The sequence below is a fragment of the Lepidothrix coronata genome, unplaced genomic scaffold (assembly GCF_001604755.1).
Source record: "Lepidothrix coronata isolate B3197 unplaced genomic scaffold, Lepidothrix_coronata-1.0 Scaffold198, whole genome shotgun sequence".
NCBI lineage: Eukaryota > Metazoa > Chordata > Aves > Passeriformes > Pipridae > Lepidothrix > Lepidothrix coronata.
In genome coordinates, this window is record NW_016690378.1 from 325,763 (window position 1) to 349,618 (window position 23,856).

The 23,856-nt window shown below is 54.5% G+C and overlaps 1 protein-coding gene across 1 annotated transcript in view; it reads right to left on the reverse strand.

Moving 5' to 3' along the window:
* Positions 1-17,517, reverse strand: part of LOC108505698 (ephrin type-B receptor 2-like) — a 42,401-nt gene extending 24,884 nt beyond the window's left edge. The window contains exon 1 of the mRNA XM_017831955.1: positions 17,359-17,517. Coding sequence (XP_017687444.1) covers positions 17,359-17,443 — 85 coding nt within the window. The 5' untranslated portion in view covers positions 17,444-17,517. The remainder of the gene's footprint in view (positions 1-17,358) is intronic.
* Positions 17,518-23,856: the final 6,339 nt, after the last annotated feature.

Consider the following 23,856-nt stretch of genomic DNA (forward strand, 5'->3'; position numbering starts at 1 on the left):
CTATGGAAAAATCCCTGTCTGAAGAGAAGAAAAAGTTATGGTGATGTTATTCTTTTCAGCACATAGACAAAATGCTATGTGAAAAATGTTAATATTCACAGAAACATAGAAAAAAAGCATTGAGACAGCTCAGGGCTGGTGGTACTGTCACCGTTCTCACTCCTGCTCCCCTCCCAAGGTGATCAACAGGATTTTTACTCTCCATCAGTAGTGTTTTACTCTCAGTTAGACCTTCCCTCGCTGTGGTTCCTGGTAACTGTGTGTGAAGGATGGCTGTGGTCAGCCAGTTTGTGTCTTTATTAGGAAAGTGGGATGTTATTCCACAGCCCTCCGGAGGACAGGGCTGCTTCCTCCCCTGAGCAACCAGGATTCCTGAGCTCATACATAACTAACGACCCAGGGAACGTCTGGCTGTAATTCCTTAAAAATCACACACGTTTGCAGGCGTTTAGCAAATAACTGAGACTTTGGAACGGATGCATCGGGACCATGAGGGGGCCAAACAACTTGGCTCTTCTCTCCACAGACAACGGCCTCGTGGAGGTGGGAGAACCCCACAGCCTCCATTTGTCTTCATTTCTGGCTGCTTCGGTGATGACACTTTTATAAACAAGGCCAAGGAACCATGACCACATCAAATTCCTGCGCGACACCTCCACAACAGATCTGACAAAATCAAATTCTGGGACCAGCCATGAAGAGCAAACTGGGAGAAAGCCAAAAGAAAGCTCCCAAGCCTGGTTCCTGTGCTGGTCGAGGTTTGTAGGAGTAACTGGGCGGTGCAGCAAACCTATGCAGCTCTCTCCAGCACTGTGTTTCCAGAGAGTGTCCCCATTCCCTTTGTCACCTCTCCTGTCTAAGTGATCACCACAAAAGATAGAGCCCGAAGTCATGGACCTGATGAACTCAGTGGACATTTTGTGGACACGTGTGGACATTTTATGGACATTTTACAGGGGATGGTCCATAGACTAAGGGATCATAGAATAACTAAGGTTGGCAAACCCCACAAGATCATGGATTCTAACTGTTAGGCCAGGACTGCCCTATTCACCACTAAACCATGTCCCCAGGTGCCACATCCACACGCCTCAGAGCACTTCCAGGGATGGCAACTCCACCACTACCCCGGGCAGCCCATTCCAGGGAATATCTGTGTATTGTATCTGTGTGGAGCTGAGCTGCCAGCTGGGGTTAAACCACGGCAACAGGGAGAGGCAGAACTAAGAAAATCAAACACATTTCACAGCGACAGACCCAACAGGCTCCAAGAATTAACAAGCAAGAGCCCATGAGGGGATGCCTGGGAGAAGAAGAAGGCTGGTAAGTCCTTGAAGACACTAATGCAGAGCATCTCAGAGCAGAAGGATCACGTCTGGTGGATGCACCAGGATTACAACGTGAGGGAATGGCAGGCACTCAAGGTCTCGCTCGGTTTGAAATCACTTCTGGAAAAATAATGAAAAAGCTGATGTAATTCCAATCATAAAGAATTAAAGAACAGGAATATAATTAACACCAGTCAACATACTTCGAACAGGAAACAGCTCTTGTCAAACAAATCTGATTTCATTCTTCACTGAGATTACAAGCTGGATTGGTGAGAGGAGCCGTGTACAAGGCAGGAGAGCGTCTTGAGCGCCGAAACCAGGAGGCATGAGGGCAGCACAGGGAGCAGAGCTGCTGTGCCAGGCGCAGCCTGGACCCCACATCATCAAAAAACATCCTAAATAGATTAAGAACTCATTAGCAGGCAGGTCCCAAGTAATAGTTCCCAGCACTGGAGCTCGGTGGGCTCCACAGGAACCAGCCCCAGGTTCATTTTTGCCTTTACAGTCAGCAGTGATGGAGAGGGGTGAAGGAAAGCACTGCTGAGGTATGGAATGCCCTTGCAGAGCATCCTCAGGTGAAGGATATGGGATTCACCCTTGGCGTTCGCCACATTAAAAAATAACACTCCCACTTTAATGCAGTTGTTCATTTTCTCCAGATAGTAACAACAGAGAGAAAAGGGCCTCCAAGGACAGGCTGATGATCGAGACCAGCCAGGCAGGTGGGCTGAATTGCCTTCAGCAGGGTACTGAGGCAGGGGGGGGCTTGCTTCCAGCTTACATTAGAAATCTCATTTTTGTGATGATGATTAAATTGATCAAATCATCCTCGAAGAAAATTTAGGGGTTGTACAAACCTTAAAATAAATTAAACTCCGTTGGGTTTAAACTCAGTGCTGGAAAGCCTGGTCTCCTCCAGCAACCACCCCCGGAGCTGGTGTGGCTCAGCAGATGTAAGCACCAGGAAAAGCTCCAGATGATCCCAGTGACATGGTGGCACTGATTAGGGACAGCCCTCTGTGCCCAGCTCTGGCACCACAGCACGGATGCTGTTCCCACCTGACAGACGTTCCTTGTGTGTGAAACAATGGGATGGCTTCAGTCCCCTTCCAGGCAGGCAGGTGTCACCCACAGGACTGCCACCACAGCTGGGAACCCCTGGCAGCCAGGAGGATTAGGGCTCTTCCTTCCCCTCCATAGCATAACTGTGGTTTTAAGGTTTCCAGGAGATGACTGTCCCAGGCAGGAGCATCAACAGTGTCCCAGAGATGAGCAGCCCCAAAAGACAATCGAGGTGTGCACACCTGCCTCAAGGAAGCAGCAACCAGGATAAGGAACAGCCTCAGCATCACCCCGGGCATCCAACCATTCCCTTTCCCTTTGGCTCCCCAAAGGATGAACAAAACTCAAACCACCTCAAGAAAGTCCCATCAATGCTATTAAACTGGGAGCTCTTCCATGGCAGGCATCACACGTGAAGGGGAAGGTGAAGGTGAAGGCAAACCCATGGCTAGAAAAGACCATCTGGTCCCTAGACCAAGCTTTAGAATTTTCAGAAAGTTTGGGGAGCTTTAACTCAGGAGCATTACTCAGCTACAGCAGAGACAAGACAGATCTGTAGCGTGCTGGGAGATGGGAAGAGAGCCCCAGGTCCTTGCCTGCCCCAAAGTTAGGGAAAACTCTCAGGCAAACAGCAAATCCCTACGGAAAAAGCCCTCAGCAGTGGGGAGGGAGCAGCTGCTGTTGTCAGTGCCTCCTGGGCTTGTCACGGCTGCCTCTCACCCAGCGCCTCCCCAGCCAGATCCTCTGACATCCAACACCGCCTCTTGCCAAGCCAGCCCAGTTGGGTTCCCCCACTAATGCAAGCAGAAAACCCATCCTTTGGGGGCTCCTTTATATCACTGCCTCCCCCCAGAAAGGGCTTAGTCAAAGCAAATGCCAGATCCATTAAGTGCGAAGGACCTCACAGCCAACACAGGAATGCTGGGGCTTGATGGACTGTTTATAGAGTCTTTTATAGGAAGGATGGGTAACCTAATCCCAACTACAACATTTTTTATGCTGCTCTGTGAGGGTTCAGCTGTGATTAAACTGTTGGCACGGTCCCATGGCACATAAAACCATGGAGACTGGCAAGTCTCATCCCCACCAGAGCCCTGCGAACGCAGGCGGCAAAAGTATTCCAAGTATTAAAGGCTGGTGAGCCGACTGTGGGACATCCCAGCTCCCACCTCCACCGGCCTCCAGAGCCTGGGAGACCAAAATAAAACATCTCTAGTGAGTATTTACTCCTGCTGCAGCCCAGAGCAGGGCAAAGGATAACCACCCCACCAGGACTCCGTCTGGGTGCAGGAGATGCAACAAAACCGTGCTTTCAGCAATGGAATTCAATGCCCTTCTCCCCTAGAAGCAGCCCAGAATCGGCACAGAGCCCTCCACCACTCCCCTAAAAGACCAAATAAAACCCACAGCAACATTTTGTGCTCGGTTAAAACACTTGATTTTGAGCCAGCCTTGCTTAACTGAGATGATCCAAGTTGTGGATCACCCGCTGTGTCTATCAGGCTGTAGCTCAGACCATGGTCCCCAGCATGGGCAAAGTCCTCCTGCGGAGAGAGAGGGTATCCAAATGCTCCAGCAGATGTTGACCCAGAAAACCAGGCCCACCTGGGCCAAACCACCGCCAGGGTGCTCAAATTTGACTGTCTGAGAAGGAAATAAAGATTAGGAGGGGGGGAGATTGAAAGGGCGGGTACTCCCAGCCCAGGCTTGTCACAGGGTCACACCAACCCAACGCTTGGTGCAGCCAAGCCAAGCCCCACTCCAGTCTCTGCTTAGCTGGAAAGGGAAGAAGGGCTGGGGCAGGGACATCAGAGCAGCAGGGTCTCCCCCAGCCCTACTGGGGGGTGGGATTTCTTCAGGGAACGTGAACACAATGCTTGTTTCATTTTATTGTTATAGAACTGGAACTGAAACAAGGTTTTCCTTTTTTTAATTTACATTTTTTTGGCTCTGTTGATTCATCCATCAGCTTGTCTGCTCACCCTCATCATACTTCCCTGGCACGAGGCATCACCTCCCTCCTGGCCACCACACACTCAGCCCAGGTGGGCTCCCACCATCCACGTTAGCCCATGGCCATGTGAGGTGGTCTCTCAGAGTTCCAGTTCTGGAGCACACAGAGCACAAGAGCAGACCATTGACTTCAACCCCTTCTTCTGGACTGAATAAAAGCCACCAGCACCTCAGAAACCCTTGCTGAGCATCCCCACCACAGCAGCCAGGAGAGGAACATGTCCCCCCAGGGCTTTTTCTGTGGGATGGGAGTTTGCCAGCAGTTTTATTTTAGCCCTGTGTGAGTGTAGGGTACATTCCTGCCACTGAAGGGAAGGAGAGCCTGTGGTGGTTTTGGGTGCCATCACCTGAGCCCGTGCCCCTAATGGGGTTCCTCCTTCCAGCACAGGCAGCACACTGACACACCAGGCACAAGCACCTTGATAGTGTGGGCACATCACCACGGCTTGATGAGCTCTCAGAACCCCTGGGAGACCCAGAGAGGGGCTAAGCCCTTCTCCACCCCTCTGGCCACCAAGTAATTCAGGGCTGGTGGACACCACACCCAGGGCTGACCTCATAAATCCCAGTTTTTTTCCTTTCCCCTCTGTAGCCCACACACCAAGGACCTCCCAAACGCACAGTAAAATGCCAGGTCAGCCTTCCAAGGGCTCAGCACCCACAAGCAGAAGCCCAGGTCATATTTAGGACACTCAAATTACAGGGCAAGGTTTCTTCTTGAGGGTGACCTGCTTGGCTTCCCCCAGCACGAAGCCACATGGGCAGCCCCTGCCATCCCACCCAGAATGCCATGGGGACATGTGGGCTCCACTGGTCCCTCCTGTTGGTCACAAACGTGCTACCCCCAAACCTACTGCAGCCCCTGGCAGTGCCCCTGCACATCCCCTGCTTTCCAGTCCAAAATTCAACCCCTCTCCCTGCAGCCCCACCTTTCCTTGCCCAGGGACTAACAGAAACTGGGAGCATCAAAGCAACACCGTGGGACACAACAGGGAGAGGTTGAACTTCACCCCCAGCCCCACAGATAAGGAAGGATGGGCTCCTGCAACGGCCAGGAATGAAAGGGAAGCCGCAACGGTCGAGTTGGCTTGCTCAGTTTTTGGCATGAGCTCCTTTTCCCGCCTTGTGCACACCCATGAACTCTGTCCCACCAGGATGGAGACAGCTCAGTGGCCCAGAGTGGCCCTGGATGCACCCTCTGGCAAAGCCTCACCTGCACATGTCTGCATCTCCTGCCTGTCCCACAGTCCATAAACCAGTGGAGCCCAGGAGACCCCCCCAGCAACCTTCTGAGTGGAGCAAGGTTTAGCCAAACCTGGGAAGAGAGACCAGTAGATACACAGGAGCAGCTGCCAGTGAATTCAGCATTTCCAGAGGATGTTTGTATCAAAAGCTGCTGCTCTGCAGCCAGAACAGGTGTCAGTCACAGCAAAATTTTGTGGCAGCTATGCAGTGTGATGGCATAAGAGTTTGACAGCAGACCAAAAAGAAAAACCCAAAAGCAATGTGAGCAACTCCTCTACTCTCCATCTCACCTACAGCCATGGAAAAAGAGAGGTGAAGAGCCAAAAGAGGGAGAACAACCCCAGGTGTGGCAGCACTGGCTCTGAGCAGCAGCAGTGCAGCCACACGATGTAGGCAGCTCCCCAGCCTTGGTGATGCTCTGAGCAGTCCCATGGCAGAGTCACACCACTGTCTGTCACCCAGCTGGCAGCTCCCCAGTGTTGGTGATGCTCTGAGCAGTCCCATGGCAGAGTCACATCACTGTCTGTCACCCAGCTGCCACGAGTGGACTCAAAGCTGCACCCACCTACCCCAGGATGGCTCCATCACCCCTGAACTGGCCTTGTCCCCCCTGCAGACTCACAACCTGCCTCCTGCCCCGAGCTTTACATTGAACATGACACGGAGCAGATCCTGTTCAACATCTCCCACCAGCCAGAAACTGACCCCTAATTAGCCAACATCCTAATTAGCACCCTCCCTGCACCAACCCTGCTCCTGACTGCTCTGCAGCTGTCCAGGACTCTCTGAGGTCCTCCAAAGGTGACAGGGGAGGGGGACAAACCCTGAGGCGCTGGGCACTCTGCCCCTCCAGAGCAGCTGGCACAGCAGCTCCCCCAGCCCATGCCAGTCCCACTGCTCTGCCATGAGTCTGATGTCAAGGCATTTCCACACAGCATCACACAAACTCCCCTCACAGCATCACACAAACTCCCCTCCCGAGCCTCCAGAGCGGGGCTGACATGCAGCCAGGATGGGAGAAGCCCAGGAGGGTCCTTGTTACACAGGGAGTATCCATCTCTCTGCAAAAGGAGTGGGGCTTTGTCCCAGTGTCACAGAATTACAGGATGGTTTGGATTGGAAGAGACCATAAAGACCATCTCCATGGGCAGGGACACCTTCCACTAACCCAGGTAGCTCCAAGCCCCATCCAGCCTGGCCTTGGACACTTCCAGGGAGTTCCTGCATGGACAGGGTGGCTCCAGGAATGCATTTGCCCATCTTGCCTGGAAACTGCCCCTGGTGGGGCTGCCCTGCTCTGCCTGCCTTGATCCACTGCCTCAGCACTGTGCCCCATGCCAGGCAGCACAGCCAGCTCGGGGAGATGGCACCTCTATCCCACCACCAGGCAACCAACACTGGGTGATCAATACCCTGCCACAAGCCATTCGCCACATCCAGGCACCTGCTGCCCTCTGCTCCCTAGGGAATGAAAATACAACATCCCCGCCTTGCTTTCCCTGCCAGAGAGATGCCCAGGGAGCCAAGTGCCTGCTCCCATCTACCACACAGGTGCCACAACGTGGCTGGGGACACGAAACCAGCGCTCAGTCACCTGCAAGGGCACTCTGCAAACAGCCTTGGAGCTGTCGGGATCCTGCAGGAGAGATCCCGGAGAAGAGATCCACGGAAAACGCTTTCCCAAAGCTGGCATTGCTCAGTGAACTCCCTGCAGCCCGGCCAGCCCCGGGATCCTGCAGGAGAGATCCTGGAGAAGAGATCAGCGGAAAATGCTTTCCCAAAGCTGGCATTGCTCAGTGAACTCCCTGCAGCCCAGCCAGCCCCCATCCCTGCAGGCAGCCCGGCCACCTTGTTTCATTCCATCCACGCTGCCCCCCGGGTCACGCATTTCTCCCGCTTGCTTCGTCCCCTGATACCAGACAGGCTTAAAAGTAAAACAAGGCCGAGATTTATGAAGTGAGGCTCCTGGTAAAGGTTTCCGAGTCGCAGTTGTGGGGCCTGGAAACAGGATTACAAGCAAAGCAAATCATGAAACGCGACCGTAACCTCGGCACGGCGAGACGTGACCCCTCACGTGCTCCAGCCCAGCTCCCCCTCCAAGTTATGTGGTGTGCACCAGCCGGGGCTGCCTGACTACCACGACCCTCTCTGTGATGGCCCAGGGCTTCCTCAACTCCCCTCTGCTGCTCCCCGCTCACCTGGGTGGCCCAACCCTGATCCTCAGCAGACTTTCTGCTGTACCTCGCCTCAGACCAGCTGCACAGGTGTTTGTCAGCCCAGAGCACTCCCAGTTCTCCTTCAACACCACAAACAGCTTCTTTGGACACACCCTCAGAATTCCATGGTGACCTTTACTGTGCCTTCCACTGCCTAAAGGGGCTCCAAGAGAGCTCGAGAGGGACTTTTTACAAGTGACAGGACAAGGGGGAACGGCTTCCCACTGACAGAGGGCAGGGTAGGATGGAATACTGGGCAGAAATTCTTGGCTGTGGCACAGGCCCTGGCACAGGTTGCCCAAAGAAGCTGTGGCTGCTCCACCCAAGTGTCCAAGGCCAGGTTGGATGGGACGTGGAGCAACTTGGGATAGTGGAAGGTGTCCTTGCCCACGGCAGGGGGATGGAACTGGATGAGCTTTAAGGTCCCTTCCAATCCCAATCATTCCTTAATTCTATGATTCTAGGACCAAACCCTCCTGGCTGAATCATCGGTCCCACCCAAAAGTCTGGACATACACTGGACATACAAAAAGCAAAGCTGGCAAGAAAGATGCATCTCATGAGGAAGGACTGAAGCCAAACTCACGGAGGCATCACCCTGTCCATACCTGGGGACAATGAGCTGCAGAGTGACAGGAGCCAGCAGGGAAGGATGATGCCAGCTACACCCAGGGGTACCAGCCATGGCCACCAGCACGTGCCTGGAAGGAGCGGAGAGCAGTGGATGCAGGCAGATCTAGGTCGTGGTGGGACACACACACCCCCCAGCCTTGAGACCAACCACACACCTGGAGGCACTTGAACAGCCCATTCCTGCCTGGTTTGTCCTTGGACACATCGTGTCCAACCCTCCAGTCTCAGTGAGCAACCCAAACCAAAGTGCTTGGGTTCAGTGGCCACTCTGCAGGAACTAGTGGCCTCCTGGGAGGCTCAAAGAGCAGGACCTCCTCTGGAGACCCAAGAGCAACTGAGGACTCCCTGTCCCCTGCTCCAAGGCAGAGTCCTCTGATTGTCCTCTCTTGCCCCAAGACACTCTAGGACAGGCAGAACCTGCATTGTCACACCATAGTGAAGCATCAGATGCTTCTCATCTACAGCCTGTGCACGAGGACTGTGGAGGATGGAGACCCCTTCTCTCTCCTGCCTCCCTCTGCTGAAGTTGTCCAGTCTCAGAGAGGGTTTTGACATGAGGTCCAGAGGGTCTGTCCCCTGTTTGACCCTCCTCACCCTCCCTGGTTCCCCTCTCCTCTGCCTCTCAGCAAAGCAGTGCTGCAGCACCCCCCCTACGTGGGTCCCTGCAAGCCACGACAAGGACATCAACCAGAGCTCACCAGGCTCCAGCAGGGCCTCACACACTTGGGGACACACTTTGGGAGCTGGGGTGACACTTCCCATGGTGAGGACTCAGCCCACTGGCACACAGACAGACTCCCAGCTGGGCACAGGCAGCCCCACATGTGATAACCATCACTGGGGATGTCCTCCAGCCCGCTGCAGACTGGGTGTCCCTGTGTCCCCCAACGCCTGAGTGGGAGCAGAGGGGATCCCAGACCTCTGCAGTCATCCCCACTGCCTCCCCCTCCTCTCCCAGGCCGGGGGCTCGGCAGCCAGAGCCTATTGTTCCCTTTGTCTGGCCCTTGGAGCACGAGCTCGAGGCGTCACCTGCACCGCTGGGACGTTCACACGCTTGGCCGCCCTCGCCACCCCTGACCCGCTCAGCCAAGCACCTCCCCTAACCCAGCCTTTGCCCCCCCCAAGATGAACCCTGGGCTGAGGGCAGCTCCTCTCCTCCCCACAGCTCCAGGCAGATGCTCTTGGCCTCCAAAACTCCAAGCAAGGTGAAGACGAGCGCCCGCAAGCGTTTTCCAGGGGATGTCACCCTTGCCTGGCCATCCTACCAAAATCAAGAGCCTAAAGGTGTTCCCAGACCCAGAGAGTTCACCATCGTGGTTCACCAAGGCCATGAGCCCCCAGAGCAATGTGGACCTCCCCAGTACTTTGCCTCAAAACCTGCAGATGGTCCTGAAAGCCAAACTGGGAGCTGGGGGGCAACAGGACCCCACTGAGCCTGGGCATCCAGTGTGGGAGCCTGGAGAAGGCACCTTTCCCTTGGGACTGACCTCAAACACCACACCTGCCAAGGGAGGGTGAACCAAAGGAATTCCTGGTTTCCATCCCACCTCCAGCAGTGCACCAGGATGCTCAGGGAGGAGGTGTAACAAGCACCCCAGCACCAAGGGCTTCCTGATGCCCCCCAAGGACCCCAGGGATGGGCAGGGATGGGGCTTCACTCTCCACTGCTCCCGAGTGAGGGGAAAAATATAAAATAAAGCATCATCACCCCTTCATCACCGTCTTCTTCACACCTCCTGTGGTCCAATGTACCTCTGTGCCCCCCCCGAGCCCAAGCTGCATCTTTCTTGGAGCATCCCTCCCCTGTACCCCTCCTGTACAAGCATCTTCACCCCCATTCCCAGTCTTTCCCGGCTCAGAGTCGATGCTTTCAAAGAGCCATCCACAATGACTTTAAGATCTCTTTCTTAAAATGCTAATAAGTAATTTAAAGACTGCCACTGTGCATGCATGGGTTTAGGGTAATTTTTTCCATGTGAATCCCTTTTCATTCATCCCTGACTACATTTAATCTGCCACTTTATAGCCCGGCTATCCAGTGTCATGAGAGCCTTTTGCAATATTTTCAAGACAACTGTTGTTTTTATCATCCTGAATAATTTTGTATAATCTGCAAACACTCTGGCCTTCCCATTCCCACCCCTCTCTCATTTATGAATACATCACCCAGCGCAAGTCTCATGCCGACCCCATCCAGTGGGAAAACTGACTCTTTGTTTCCCATTCTTTAAGCAGATTTTAATCCATAAGAGAGCCCTTCCTCTAAAATTACTGCTCTGGAGTCTCTCGGATCACCCAGGGAGATCATCTTAAAGGATGCTCGTCCCATTTACTCTGCCCCAAATATTCTCCTCCATCGCTCCAGAGCAGTCTCCCAGCCCTGCCCTGGGAAGGAAAGCTCCTTGGCAGGAGGCCCCTTGGCCATGGCCATTTGGGGGGACACTGAAGTCAGTCCCCACCTCCCCCAGGGCTCCACCCTGCAGGTTTAACCTCCCAACGCTCATTTGTTGTAGGGAAACTTGGGGGGATAAATAATTTCTTCTCTCAAGTTATTTTCCAGACTCCTCTCAGCCTGCCTTATATGGCTTCACATTCACCATACCACAGTTTCTGATTTTTTTTCTATTTTCTCCTTTCAGATACCACTTCCACTTTCCAAAGAACATCTTTTTACCTCCGTTGACCTCCTCCAATTTGCCATTTAATCAAGTTTGCTTTTTTTTTTTTTTAGAAAACTCATGTTAAATGGCTGCGTGAATTTATTCTGAGCTTTAATTTAATTTCCTACATCATGGGCAAGTACTTCCCTATTTTAGCTTCTCCCTTCGGCCAGCTCCTTCACTTTGCCTCACTTACGGACCATTACTGTGTGGTGGTTTTAAGTGCTGGTTGTTTTATGGATGTGATGGTCTGACTCTAAGAGACATAAGGTGGAAAGAACATCATGTATTGGATCAACTAATAAAGCTTCAGCAACTTTTGGAGCTCTCCAGACCCTTTTCGTGCCCACTGGGAGACTGAACCTGCTCCCACGCAGTCGACCCCATGTCCTGCACATTGTGTTCGGGTCTGATTCAGAGATCCTCCTCCTGTGGGCTCTCCAAAGAGCCACAACTGTTCCCAGCCACTAAAACTATAATTTCTGAATGTGACATTTAGGGAGGCACCAACCAGCCACAATTACAGTTGTGTTTTCTGCCCTCGTGGCCCATTTCATCTTCCTTTATGGCTTGGCAAACGGTGCCACATGTCCTGTCAGGGGGCATCACACCTGGTGCTGCTCCCTTCATCCTGAGCAAGGAAATTCAGGGATGGGCAAACAGCATGCCATGATTCTCACTCCTTCACCTCATCCTGTTTTCCTGAGTGGGCTGGCACATCCTGAACAGCCAGCCCTGTGCCTGCACCCCGGCACAACTTGCCATTGCATCCAGCACGTCCCTGAAACACCTGGCATTGATGTAAAGTCTGTATTGATACATCCCTGCACATCTCCCAGCACCTCACACACTCCTTCCTGCTGCCACTTGGCCCCCAAGGGGCCTGCCTCCAGCATTCCCAGATTCCCCTGTGCTCCTGCAACCCTGGCTACCAGGCACAGATACCTGCGTGCTCCTGCATCCCGGGGTACCAGGCACAGATACACACATGCTCCTGCATCCTCGGGTACCTGGCAGTGATCCCCTGTGCTCCTGCATCCCTGGGTACCAGGCAGGGATATCCCATGCTCTTGCATCCTTGGGTACCAGGCAGGGCTGAGTGATCCCCCTGTGCTCCTGCATCCCTGGGTGCCAGGCAGGGCAGAGCCCTCTCCCAACTCCCCCCGCCCCGTGGTGCCTCTCCCTCCCTCCCTCCCTCTCGTGCCGCCCGTCAGCTCCTTATCGCGGGAGGCCCCACGTTACCCCTTATCTAAGGGCTGAACTTTTGCCTCCAAGGATCTCCCCGCTCCCCCCATCCCAACGAGATCCAACACTTCACCCCGGCCGCTCTGCGAACCAGCTCCAGGTTTGGGAGGGATTGCAAACCAGAGCGGGAGCCGACAGGGGTCTTCCTCGGTAAAAACGGGCTTTTGGAGGGATGGGAACTGCGTTCCCAGACAGACTCACGCCCAGCACCCATCTCAGCAGGGCCAGCGTGCCGGGAGGGGCCCGTGCAGGAGCGGGGGGTGAGGGGGAGTCAGACTCTCCTTTATCCCTCCCTTCAAAGCGCTCAGGCCTCGGGAGCTGTCGCAGCATCCACTATTTACCCAGCTCCTCGGGAGGGTTTCGTGGGTGCCCACTCCTCTCTCCAGCCAGCTCAGGTATGTGTACACAAACGGCCACGACTAGTGCAGGCAGGCCCTCAGCCTGTCTCCAAGGGAATTGCTGCTCCCATCCTGGGGGGCAGCCCCAACCCCTTGGAAGCATCTTCGAGGCACAGACACACCCCCTTCCACAGCCCCACATCCCTCTGTATGCTGCCCCGAGGAGCTGGGGGACAGTGGTGGCCATGCCAACCCCAAGCCCTCGTCTCCTACCACCCTGTCCCCTCCAGCAGCTGCTCCCTACGCTTTTGTCACCCAGAGAAGCTGGAAATTCAGCAGGGGTTGAGCAAATTGCTGCTCCCGCCTGGAAAAGCCACGGAGCAGACTGGCAATGGCTGCAACACGGACATTTAAATGAGGCACCGATTTATTTGTTCTCCAAAAGGAGTTTTCCCTGTTGCTGCCCCTGTAATGCAAAGGGCAGGTGGGTGCAAGGAATGTGCCTCGTCAAAAATTAACCCAGGAAATGGAGGGGAGGGGAGGCAGCAGCAGGGAGGCACAGGGCTGACCTGAAACCACAGGCTCTGCTCTGCTCCTCAGTCCCATTAGTTCAAAAAAAATTGTTCCCAGCCTGGTCTCAGGACAGTGTTTGCAGATCTGAAGTTAAATCACACAGGAGGGATCAGCTTCTTGACAGATCCTGGGTTTTTCCCTGGACCTGCTGCTCTGCCATGTCCCTCTGGAGCGTGCTGGGCTTGCCAGGATGCTCCTGCAGCTCCTGTGGTCCTGGCACACCTGGAATATGCCACCTCCCTGGAGCACCAAGGTCAATGCCCTGGTGTGACTGTAACTCTGAAGGGGACGGCTCAACTCTTCCCCCATAGAGAACCACAAAGCCACATACGAGGAGATACAAACCAACCCTGTGTCCACTGGCATCCCCCTGCACCCCCAGGGCCTGAAGGAGGCTGTGGGGTGCTCAGCAGCAGGTCATCACCATGGGTACAGAAGAGGAGACCATGTCTGAACACTAAAATATGTCATAGTAGACATGAAATTAAATATACCGTATATTACAGAACCACAGAACATCTCACATTGGGAAGGACCCACAAAGATCACCCAGTCCAACTCCTGGCCCTGCACAGGACACCCCAACAATCCCACCACGTGCCTGAGAGCGTAAGACATATTATGTACATTATAATTAACTATAAACTGAAAAGTCCTGTCTCCAGCTTGCTCAGAGGACGGGCAGGGATGGCCATGTCCAGCACCTCAGCCACAGCATGCCCCGGGAATACCCCCCCGGGGAGTGGATAACAGCCCTCCCACCCCAGCATTCCTCTCCAAGCCCAAAGCTGGGCTCACGATTAGGATTGCCAGGCACAGCTGATTTTCCCTATCGAGTCCCCTCTCCCGTGATGCTGCTTCCCAGCAAAACTCGTGGTGGGCAATGGAGAACCGTCGAGTTGGAGCCCGGCACTGCCTCTGTGTTGTCGGCCCCAGGCTGCCCAGAGCCTCTCTGACAGCAGGGCAATCTCGTGTCTCCCCTCGCATTTTTGGCACAAGGCTGGCTCTCCTCCAGCCCTCGGGAAAGTTGCCAGCACCGCAAGGTTTATGAAAAGTTAACTCCAGCAGGGCAAAGAGTGCCGGCGGTTTGGTTCTCCCCCCCTCGCACGTGAGTTAGACGGGCTGTTGATTTTAAAATGCCTCGGTGTCCTTCCCAGCTCCCCCCAAAACACCTCGGCAGAGCCAGTGCTCCGATCCGTGCGCAGCACACGCGGCAGGAATACAAAGCGGAGCCGTTAGCGATAGCAGCACTACCAACCGGTGTGGGATCCAGACCCTTCCAGGACTCCTTTGTTCTTGACTTTCTGGTTTGGGGTTGGGTTTTTGTTTTTTTTTTTTCAAAAAAACACACAAAAAAACTTTCCTTTGAGAAGCCTGAACTTTCTCAGCTGCAGACACATTACCTTCCAACTGCCTTCACAACTATAGGCAATTCCTAACCTCTGCTTTATGTACGTTGTCATCCACCTCCCTGTTTTCCATATTGATTTATGTTTTACGTTCTTTTCACATTTCCTTTTAACAGAGCCGGTTTTAACCAAACAGCCTTCCCTCCCGAGCCCAAGCCACGCATTCTGCTGGCCAGTGAGTAATCAACTTCCAATTTCCATGCACACTCCTGTTTATATTTCCTTCCCTATCGGCTTTGTTTCTAATTAAGGTTTGTTAAATGCAAGTGAATATATAGCGTACAGAGAAATATAAAGCATGTAGATAAATAAACACCCCACACACAGCCACACTGACTAAGGCTATGCTTTCAACCACGGATCCCAAAGCACTTTGTCATGTTCATTAACAAAACCTCGCAGCTCCCTTGGGAAAGACGCTTGGATTATTTTACGCCTTGTAATTAGGAAAACTGAGGCACAGAGGAGACAAGTGAAATTACCAGCAGTACAGAAACGTTCTGTGGCAGAGCTGAAAACAGGACTCAAGAGGCAGGATCCTCCAGCATTGTGGTTTTTCCCTCAACAAGCCTTTTTGCCCCCATTTTGGCCCTGGGAATTTGCTGGAGCTGGAGATGGCAGCGTGGAAGGCATCGCCACCGTGGAGGTGCCTGCAGCCGGGGGGATGTGGTGGGGTCCAGCCAACACCTCCATGGGCAGCTGCTGCTGCTGGGTCAGTCTGCCCACACCACAGGGATCCAGAGCATCCAGAGGTGCAGGTGGACACCACATCCAAGCACCGTGGGAAGAGGCGGCTCCCAAAAGGAAGGAGCAGAGGCACACCAGGGGACCTGCATCCCACATGCCTTCACCTTGCCAGCTCTCCAGATGCCTTTTCCAGGAAGGCTGGGCGTGGGAGCTGGCTGCCCACGCCAACACTGCGAGTGACCATCATAACCCCACAGCACACACAGGGCAAGAGGCAACAGCGGGGGCATGGGGGGACCCCCTGAACGCAAATCCACACAGTTGGCTCCAGCTGGGAATGGCTACTAGAAGCACAGTGCAGGGTGCCCATTGACCACCTCCACGGGCACGTCTCCACCCATGTAGGAGCACACCTTACAGAGACCATCTCCAGTGGGCAAAACACCCCACCAGCAATGGCCACCCCCTTGCTCCCAGGTATTTTCCCCATCCCTTGGGATGTGCCCTGGCACTCGTGCATCCAGTGCCCGCTGCTCCTGCCATGACAGTGGAACAGTCGTTCACGTCTCAAGCACGCGCGGAGGAGCCCCCGGGAGCCGGTCACTGACCCCCAGCACTGCCCAACAACCTCTCCTGCAGTGCAGGAGGGGCAGGGTGGGGTGGACGTGTCACCTCGTCCCCGCACAAGGCACCCGGCTCCGTCCCCGCTGCAGTTGGCAGTGTTGGCTGGGCACGGCCAAGCCCCGCTGGCCAAGCCCAGACCCCGTTGGAAGTGTCAAGGCCACTAGCTGATCGGGCCAGACATCCTGCATGGACACATACGCTCCCAAAAACACACTCATCACCCCAAACCTTCCCCCCCCCATAATTAAAACCATGCTGGGCTCATTTGAATACCAGAGCTGGCGAGCGCTCTCCGCTGCAACGTAAATAGTCCTATTTATGCCAAGCTCCCATATTGTAAATATCACGATGTATAGCTGGCCAACCCATGAGTCATCTCCCAAAACTCCAACTTAATAAATGGTGCCTCATCCACGTTCCAGACAAACACTGTCCATGCGGCTCCCACCGCCCGGCGCGCCCAGGGCCAGCAGTGGCCACCCAGCCTGCCCACAGAGCCCAGCAGAGCCAGAGGGACAGTGGAGCCACCCAACCCCTCAGACACGACCCTTCCACAACGAACCCACGGACCGCGCTGCTCCGGGATGAGCCCGTTTTTGGCCTGACACCTTGCCCTCGCCCCTGCCCAGCCCAGTTCTCCGCCGCTTCCCAGGGTGTCCACGCAGCGGGCGGGCAGGAGGAAGGAAGGAATAGCTGGGATGGTTTCGGAGATGGGAAAACGAGTCGTCCTCTTGCCCAGACCCCAGCACGGGGCTCCCACCCAGCGCCGTCCCCACGCACCCAGCCCTGGAGCTCCCACCTGCCGCCTCGCTCTGCTTTGTCTGAGCACCGGGGACCTCGGCGGGGAGCTCGGCTCCTCCCGGGGACGCCGGGAACGCCACGGCGCCAACGGGGAGCCGGCCACCGGCTCCAGGATGCCGGCGAGGCCTGGTTGAGGGGCGCCCCAAAGACTCTCCCAAGACCAGCGGTGGGGCGGCGAATCCCGGGCATCCCTGGGGGACGCTCCGTGGTACCCAGGGATGCCCACCGTGGCGAAGGGATGGCGGGGAGAAGCGCGGCGGGCCATCGGGAGGGTCCGGGGATGGCGGGGGGCACACGCGACACACCGGGGCTCCGCCGGCGACACCTCCAGCTGGGGCAGCACTTCCCCAAAACTTCGCCTCCCTTCCGAAGGGTGGGGGGGGGGGTGCGGCGGAGAGTGTGGGGGGGGAAGGGGCGGCCAAGTGCCACCTCCCCAAAAAACGGGGAAAACGCGGAAGGGGGCTCGCCGTACACACAGGGCCCCCCGCGCCCCTCGTCGCCCCCACCCCACCCCCTCCTACCTTCCACGGCGGCGAGCAGGGGCAGGAGGGCGAGGGGGAGGCAGCAGAGCCATAGCGGCCCCATGGTGCGCGCCGGGCCGGGCATCAGAGGCGGCGCGGCCGGCGCTCCATGGAGGCGGCGGAGCGCAGAGCCCAGGAGCCCCTCGCTGGGGCCGCCGCCGGCGCGGGCACGGCCGCGGGCACGGAGCGCTCCGCCGGCCCCGCCGCCGCGGCCGGGCCGAGCCACCGCCGCCGCCGCGCGGGGGACGCCCCGCGCCGCCCGCCCCGCCCCGCCCCGCCCCGGGGCCGCGCTGCCCGCGGGGGGAGGCGGGGGCGGCGGGCGAGGGGGCGGCCGCGCCGGGCCGGGGGGCGGCGGGGACCGGCGGGCCCCGGACGGGCGAGGGTGGGAGGCGGGCGGGCGGGAGGTTCCCCCCGACCCGCCCGATGGTTTCTCCCGGAGCTGTCGATCATCCAGAGAAAGCCGTGATTTCGGCCCAAATCCGCCTCGCTGCGCCGCCGGCACCGGGCGAAGGGGCGGAGGGGGGGGGGGTGTCCCCGGGGATGCCCCCGCCGCCCTTCGCACCGCCCGCGGTCGCCGCGGGCCACGGGCTGAGCATCCCTCCCGCGGGGCTGAGCCCACGCCGCTGCCCAGCGGGGCGGTGAGGAGATTCCCGGCCGGAGAAGGGGATGTATCCAGCAGGATAACAAAAAAAAAAGGAAACAAGAATCCGAGGAGTTGTTAAAGCCGCGGCTTGTTGCTGGCAGCCCTGAGCAGCCCTCCCTCCCCACCCCAGCCCCCTGAGACCGGTCCAGGTGGAGATGGAGCAGGAATCCCCCCTCACTTCAAGCGTGGAGCAGTTGTGAGCTGGTCACAAGCCCCACTGACACCACTGGGGTGAAGCAGGACCTTCCCAGAAAGTGCAAGATGAGACCCAGCTCCACCTCTGCATCTCAGCACTCAACAGCCCCAACTCCCCTCGGTGCCTGGGAGCCACATCTGCCCTGGGGGCATCTCCAGAGCCAAACCCTGTTCAGGACGTAGCAGGAGGGTTGGGATCAGATGGTCTTTAAGGTCCCTTCCAACCCAAACCATTCTGTGGATCTATACGTGACTGCTACCAGGACAGTTTGCCCCATGAGGTCCCTCTACCACCACCCTGACATCTCCTCCCCCTGTCCAACCCTCCAGCACCCATGTTTTACCCAGCAGTGCCCTCTGCTCACCCCCCATAGCTGTGTCCCAATTTCTGCTGGCTGGGAAGTAGGGTCAGATGCATCCTATGAGAACCATTTCTGTCCTGGAGAATCTTCTCAGGGAGGTCACACCCTGAACACGGAGCTCTGCACAAGCTGTGCCAGGCTCGTAGGCAGGACCTGAAGACCCACTGGACTTCCAGGATGGACTTCTGTCCTTCAACTCACCAAAGTGTCTAAGACATGGAAAAGACAGTCTAGGCTTCACTGTGCTTTGCCTTGTCCCTTTGCTGCATCAGCAGCTTGAGCACCTTGTCTTCCATGCCTTGACCCATCACTTCTGGCTACAGGAAATGATTCCACAGGAGTGTTTAGAGGAGGTCATAGCTCCCTGAGAGTGTTGGCCATACATGTGAGCCAAATGTGCTTCCTCATCTCCGTGTGGACAACTGCAGGCTCTGATCTGCTTTGGGAGCTCCTGTCACTGCAGATGTTGCTGCTTATCCAGGTTGGCCCCGCGTTCAACACAACAGCCTCTGGAGAATCCTGTGGCCCAGCTCCATTGTGTGTGGAGAAGCTTTCATCTTCAGTGCCTCTGTAGGGAACATTCTTGCATGGAAGAAGGAGGCTGAGGCCTGGGACAGCCAGTGACCTTGCTGCTCCTGCCTCCAGAGGTTTTCCTCTCCAGGGCTAGAATCCCAAGGATCCTCAGCAGTTATTTACCCAATCCAGCACTGTCCCTGGCTCCCCCATTTCCCAAGCTCTTTCCTCACTCTCTGTTGCTCTGGAGCAGTCAGCAATGTCCATCAGATGTTTGAAAGCACTCACCACTTCCAAACTCTTCCAACCCTTCATCCCAGGGCTGTTGTTGTGTCCTGCAGTGCTCTGAAGAGGCACATCCCTGAGGATCCACCAGTTCTCCAAATTAAGAGCCCAAGAGCAGCAACCCTGTCCATTTGACACCCAGACCCTCTGGATTTTCTTGCAGCACTCTCCAGTGCTGCACTGCCAGACACAATGGGAATTTTGTTCCAAAGGAACAGCCACTGGAGACCTCCTCTCTTCTCCTTTAGCATTCCCTTAGGCTGTTGCTGATGGAGATGGATCTTGGACTATGCAGACGTTGTCTGGCTGCTGCACTGACTTTGAAGTTCTTATGTTGCTCCTTGGAATCTGTTTTCTGCCCTGAAGATGCTCTTCAGGGTCAGTCATGAACTGTGAGCACTGGTCCCACCTCATGCCTTCTCTCTGCTCCCGAGAAGGGCGTTCTGTGACTGTTGCATCCTTTTGGAATCCATGTGAAGGCCTGCCAAGGTCTCCAGTCACTGTCACAAACTTGCTGTTCCCACTGACGGTGATGCCACCAGTATCCACCTTCTGACCTGAAGCCACAAGCCCCTCTGGTCACCAAGCCACTAGCTCTGAGCAGACCAGCAAGTGCCACAAAGCCCCACGCCGTGACAAGCGACTCCAGACCTCCTCCAGTGCCCTTCTCTGTGCCTTTCACTCACTCTGCACCGGGTTTAGTGGCCTGGTCGTGGATTAGGGAGCACTGTGTGTCCTCAGCCAGCCACCACACTGTGAGCTGATGATGCTCTCCTTGCTGCCATCTGGTGACAAGTGGACGAGGGACTGTGTCACATGGATGTGGCCACCTTGGGAGTCATCCTATATAGGTTTTACTGGTACTTGCTGCCCACAACTAACCTTTGGGCAGCACTACAGCTGCAGGAGGCTCAAACCCTGCTGCAGAGAGCATTAGGTCAAGCCTTGATGGGGTCACAAAAAGGGGACAGCCACCCCTCCAGCTGTACCTAAGTGTTAGTTTACATCAAAAGATGGTTCTCTGGTAGACAGGGCCAGGAGAGATGCCATCTCCGGGACATTAAAGTGGGTTTGATGGTGACGCATTTAATGCAGCATTTTCAATTCCTGGTGCAGGAAGAACAGGTTCCATTTGCACATGAAGCCCTTGGCTCATCACACCTGGAGGAGGTGACTCCCTCTCACCTTCTGCAAGGTTAAAGTCCAGCCTTTGACCCAACACCACGTTGCCTACTATACCACAGCACTCAGTGCCACATCCAATATCTTAAACACCTCCAGGGATGGTGACTCCCCCACCTCCCTGGGCAGCCCATTCCAGTGTCTGATCACCCTCTCTGTAAAGAACTTCTTTCTAATGTCCAACCTAAACCTCCCCTGGCACAGCTTAAGAGTGTGCCCTCTTGTCCTGCTGCTGGTTGCCTTGGTCATCCTTGGTGATGCCAAGGAGCCTCAGCTACCAGAGACATTCAGGAGAGGCTCTTGTGGTCCAGGGAAGCTACTTGGTCAATCTCAATGCCCCAGTCGAGGGAGAGGGCAGTTTATTTGGGATGGGAGAGATGGGGAGTGAGTCCCAGGGTGGCACCTGGAGCAATAAATCTGTCTGTGAAGTCCCACCAAGAGCAGGCAGGGAGCTGGTCTGAGGCCACTGAGAGACACCCTGCAGGGAACCAGCACCCTTGGTCATAAACCAGCTCCCTTGGTCACGTCTCTGCATGCAGGAGGAAAGTTCTCCACCTCTTGGCTGAATCCCTTGAGCTCCAAGGAGCCTCGAGCTTCCAGGAGCAGGCTGGGAGGAGGAAAATATGAGCATATTTTTACAGAAATTGGAGTCTCCCCGCAGCAGCAAATCCCGTAAAAGCAAAACCCAAGTGAAAAGCAACTTCAGCTGTTCTGGCTCTGGCTGTGATGGGCTTGGCCCCAGGCCAGTGAGTTAATTCTGCCTATTAACTAATAGTATAGTATTGTCGGTAAAGATTCATTGCTAAACTTATGTTTTTAAGATATCACTTATCATTTAAACACTTAACTCTTGATCCTCGAACATGTACAGGCACCATGTAGCCCTGCAGCCATGCTGCAGATAACCAAAGCCACTGCTGGCTGGGGAGGCTGGGCAGTGTTTAACCCTTTTCCCCCTCTTTGTTTGAATGATAAATTGTCTGAAGTAGCACTATCCAGAGGAGAGCAGGCCCTCCCGCTCAGGGACCGCATATTATCACCTACTTAATGTTCCCCAGCTCAGCAGGGGTGGGGGAATTGTTCCCAATAGACAGTTTTTCTAACCTCTGAGAAGGGTGTGTGAACAGCAAGAAACCCCACGGATATCTGTGACTGCAGCCTGTCACCACCACCAGAGGTGACCACCTGTCACCTCTGTCCTTCCTTGCCTTTCCCCAGCACCTTGAGCCCTCTGCAGACTGAGGGAGAAGCAGGTTGGTCCTTTGTGAGGGAAGGGTGGGAGCAGGAGGGGCTCCCCGCCACCAGGCTGAGCCTTGGGTGCTGCCCAACACCTCACAGCTCAACACCCCCGCTCTGATCAGTCCCATAAAACCACAGCTTTCAAGGATCCCAGACCTCTCCCTCATCAGCCCAGAACAAACCAGCACCTTTACCAGGTGTAACCAGTCACTGGCCACCACCCAAGCAGGCGTTGGCTGCAGCCCACTGCCCTGCCCACCCCACTGGGGTCACTGTGGTGAGGTTTCCCTGCACACAGTTAAATCAAGATAAAGCTTTTACATCCCTTTATGCTTGGTGAGGGCACGTGGCCCTGGATGACTCCTGCTGAAACGCGACACTGGACAGCCCACCTCACTCAACCTGTTTAGCTTGTTGCAGGGACCTGCGGAGGGGGGAACCAGCGGCTCCCTCTCCCCTTCAGCTCTTTCCTCCGGCATTTCTCAGCTCATCTTTTGCTACCTGAGGGATTCACGTGTGTAGGGACTCTGAGAAGGGGGAAGGTAAGAGGAGGGCACTGGGCAGCTGAGCATCGCCTGCACTGGGACCCCCAGGAACGAGGCAGAGCCACCGAAAAGCTTCAAGCGAGGATTTAATCTCTTTGGGGGGGACAAGGGCGGCTGCAGTGAGGATCCAGGAACAAGGAGTGGAAGGTAACGCCGTTCCTGTTGCTGTTGCAATGTTTGAAGTCTGAGGGTTTAGCTAAATTCGGAAGGGAAAGTCAACTGGTAGACTGCAGTAATGGTTTGGAGAGTTCTCCACTCCGAAAATGAATGAAACTTTTGAATGGTAGCCATGGGAACAAATTAAAAGAGAAGAGGTGCTTTCGAAGCATTTAAAATAGATTTAGAACTGTAGAATTGAGCAGGAAATTTGGGATATTTTGTTCAACAGATAATTTGGAGCCACGTTCAAAATGAAAAGAAGATTTTGGAAAAATGAAAGTTTGTAAAAGTGTCTCCTGGGGGACTGCAAAAGATGTCAGGTCTTCTTGAAAAAAGTTATTTTGGTAAATAAGCAGGACCTTAGAGAGACAGAAAGGGAAAAACTGGTGAAAAGTAGGCAAATTTAAATAAAACATTGTATTACATATTTATTTTTAAATAAACCCAAGGATTTCCTGATTTGTAGAATCATATGACCGTTAAGGCTGGAAAAGACCTCCAAGATTATCGAGTCTAACCTTCAACCAAGTACCACCACCTTTCCAGAATGCAGAGAAATGCAATCACCAAGAATATAAAGTATCACTCTGTTTTAAAAAATACATTTAAAACCCGGTATTTAGATATACTGCAAAGAATAGATGGAACCATCACCAAAATATCATGTTATATGTATAAACCTAATCCAAAATACTTTACAGCAATGAGGCATGACTGGCAGAAGGTGGGGTTTGTATTCTGGAAGATATTTTCATTTTAGTCCTTGATTATAGCCAGAAATAGCAATGTTAGAGAATAAATCTGCCCAGTGGGTAACCTCTGATGAAAAACTGCCAGGCATTACCTACTGACAGGGGTAACGACATAAAAGGATGCTCGATTTAATTGCTGTCATTTGTAAAGACTTTTTTTTAAAAAAAAGGATGTAACTCGAGCTAGTTTGTGGCAGGGAACCCAAGGTCCAGAAGTCTTCAAGAAAATAGTTTTAAAGTCATTGAAAGGAAGGTAAAAAAGCTGAAAAGTCAGACTCAGGTCTATGTTTAATACTATAAAATTACAGGGTGGCATCTTTGAAATTGAAAATGCTGAAATGGCCTTTAATAGGAAACCAGGGAGAAAACTACCTGGTATTTGTCGGTGCTGGTGTTAAAAGTAGGAGCTTTGCAAATGCATATGAACACTATGAAAAAATGCAGCATTATGTGTTACGTTGAAGGCACTTGGGAGCAAAGTGCTCTGGTGCCCCGAGACAGTAGCAGTTTATGGGAAGGCAAATACAGGATCAGAGGCAACAGCCCGGTGAGAAATTGCTCTTTCCTCCTAAGAGGTGATAGCTATAGAAATACAGACCTGAAGGAGGCAGCCACATCTGGAA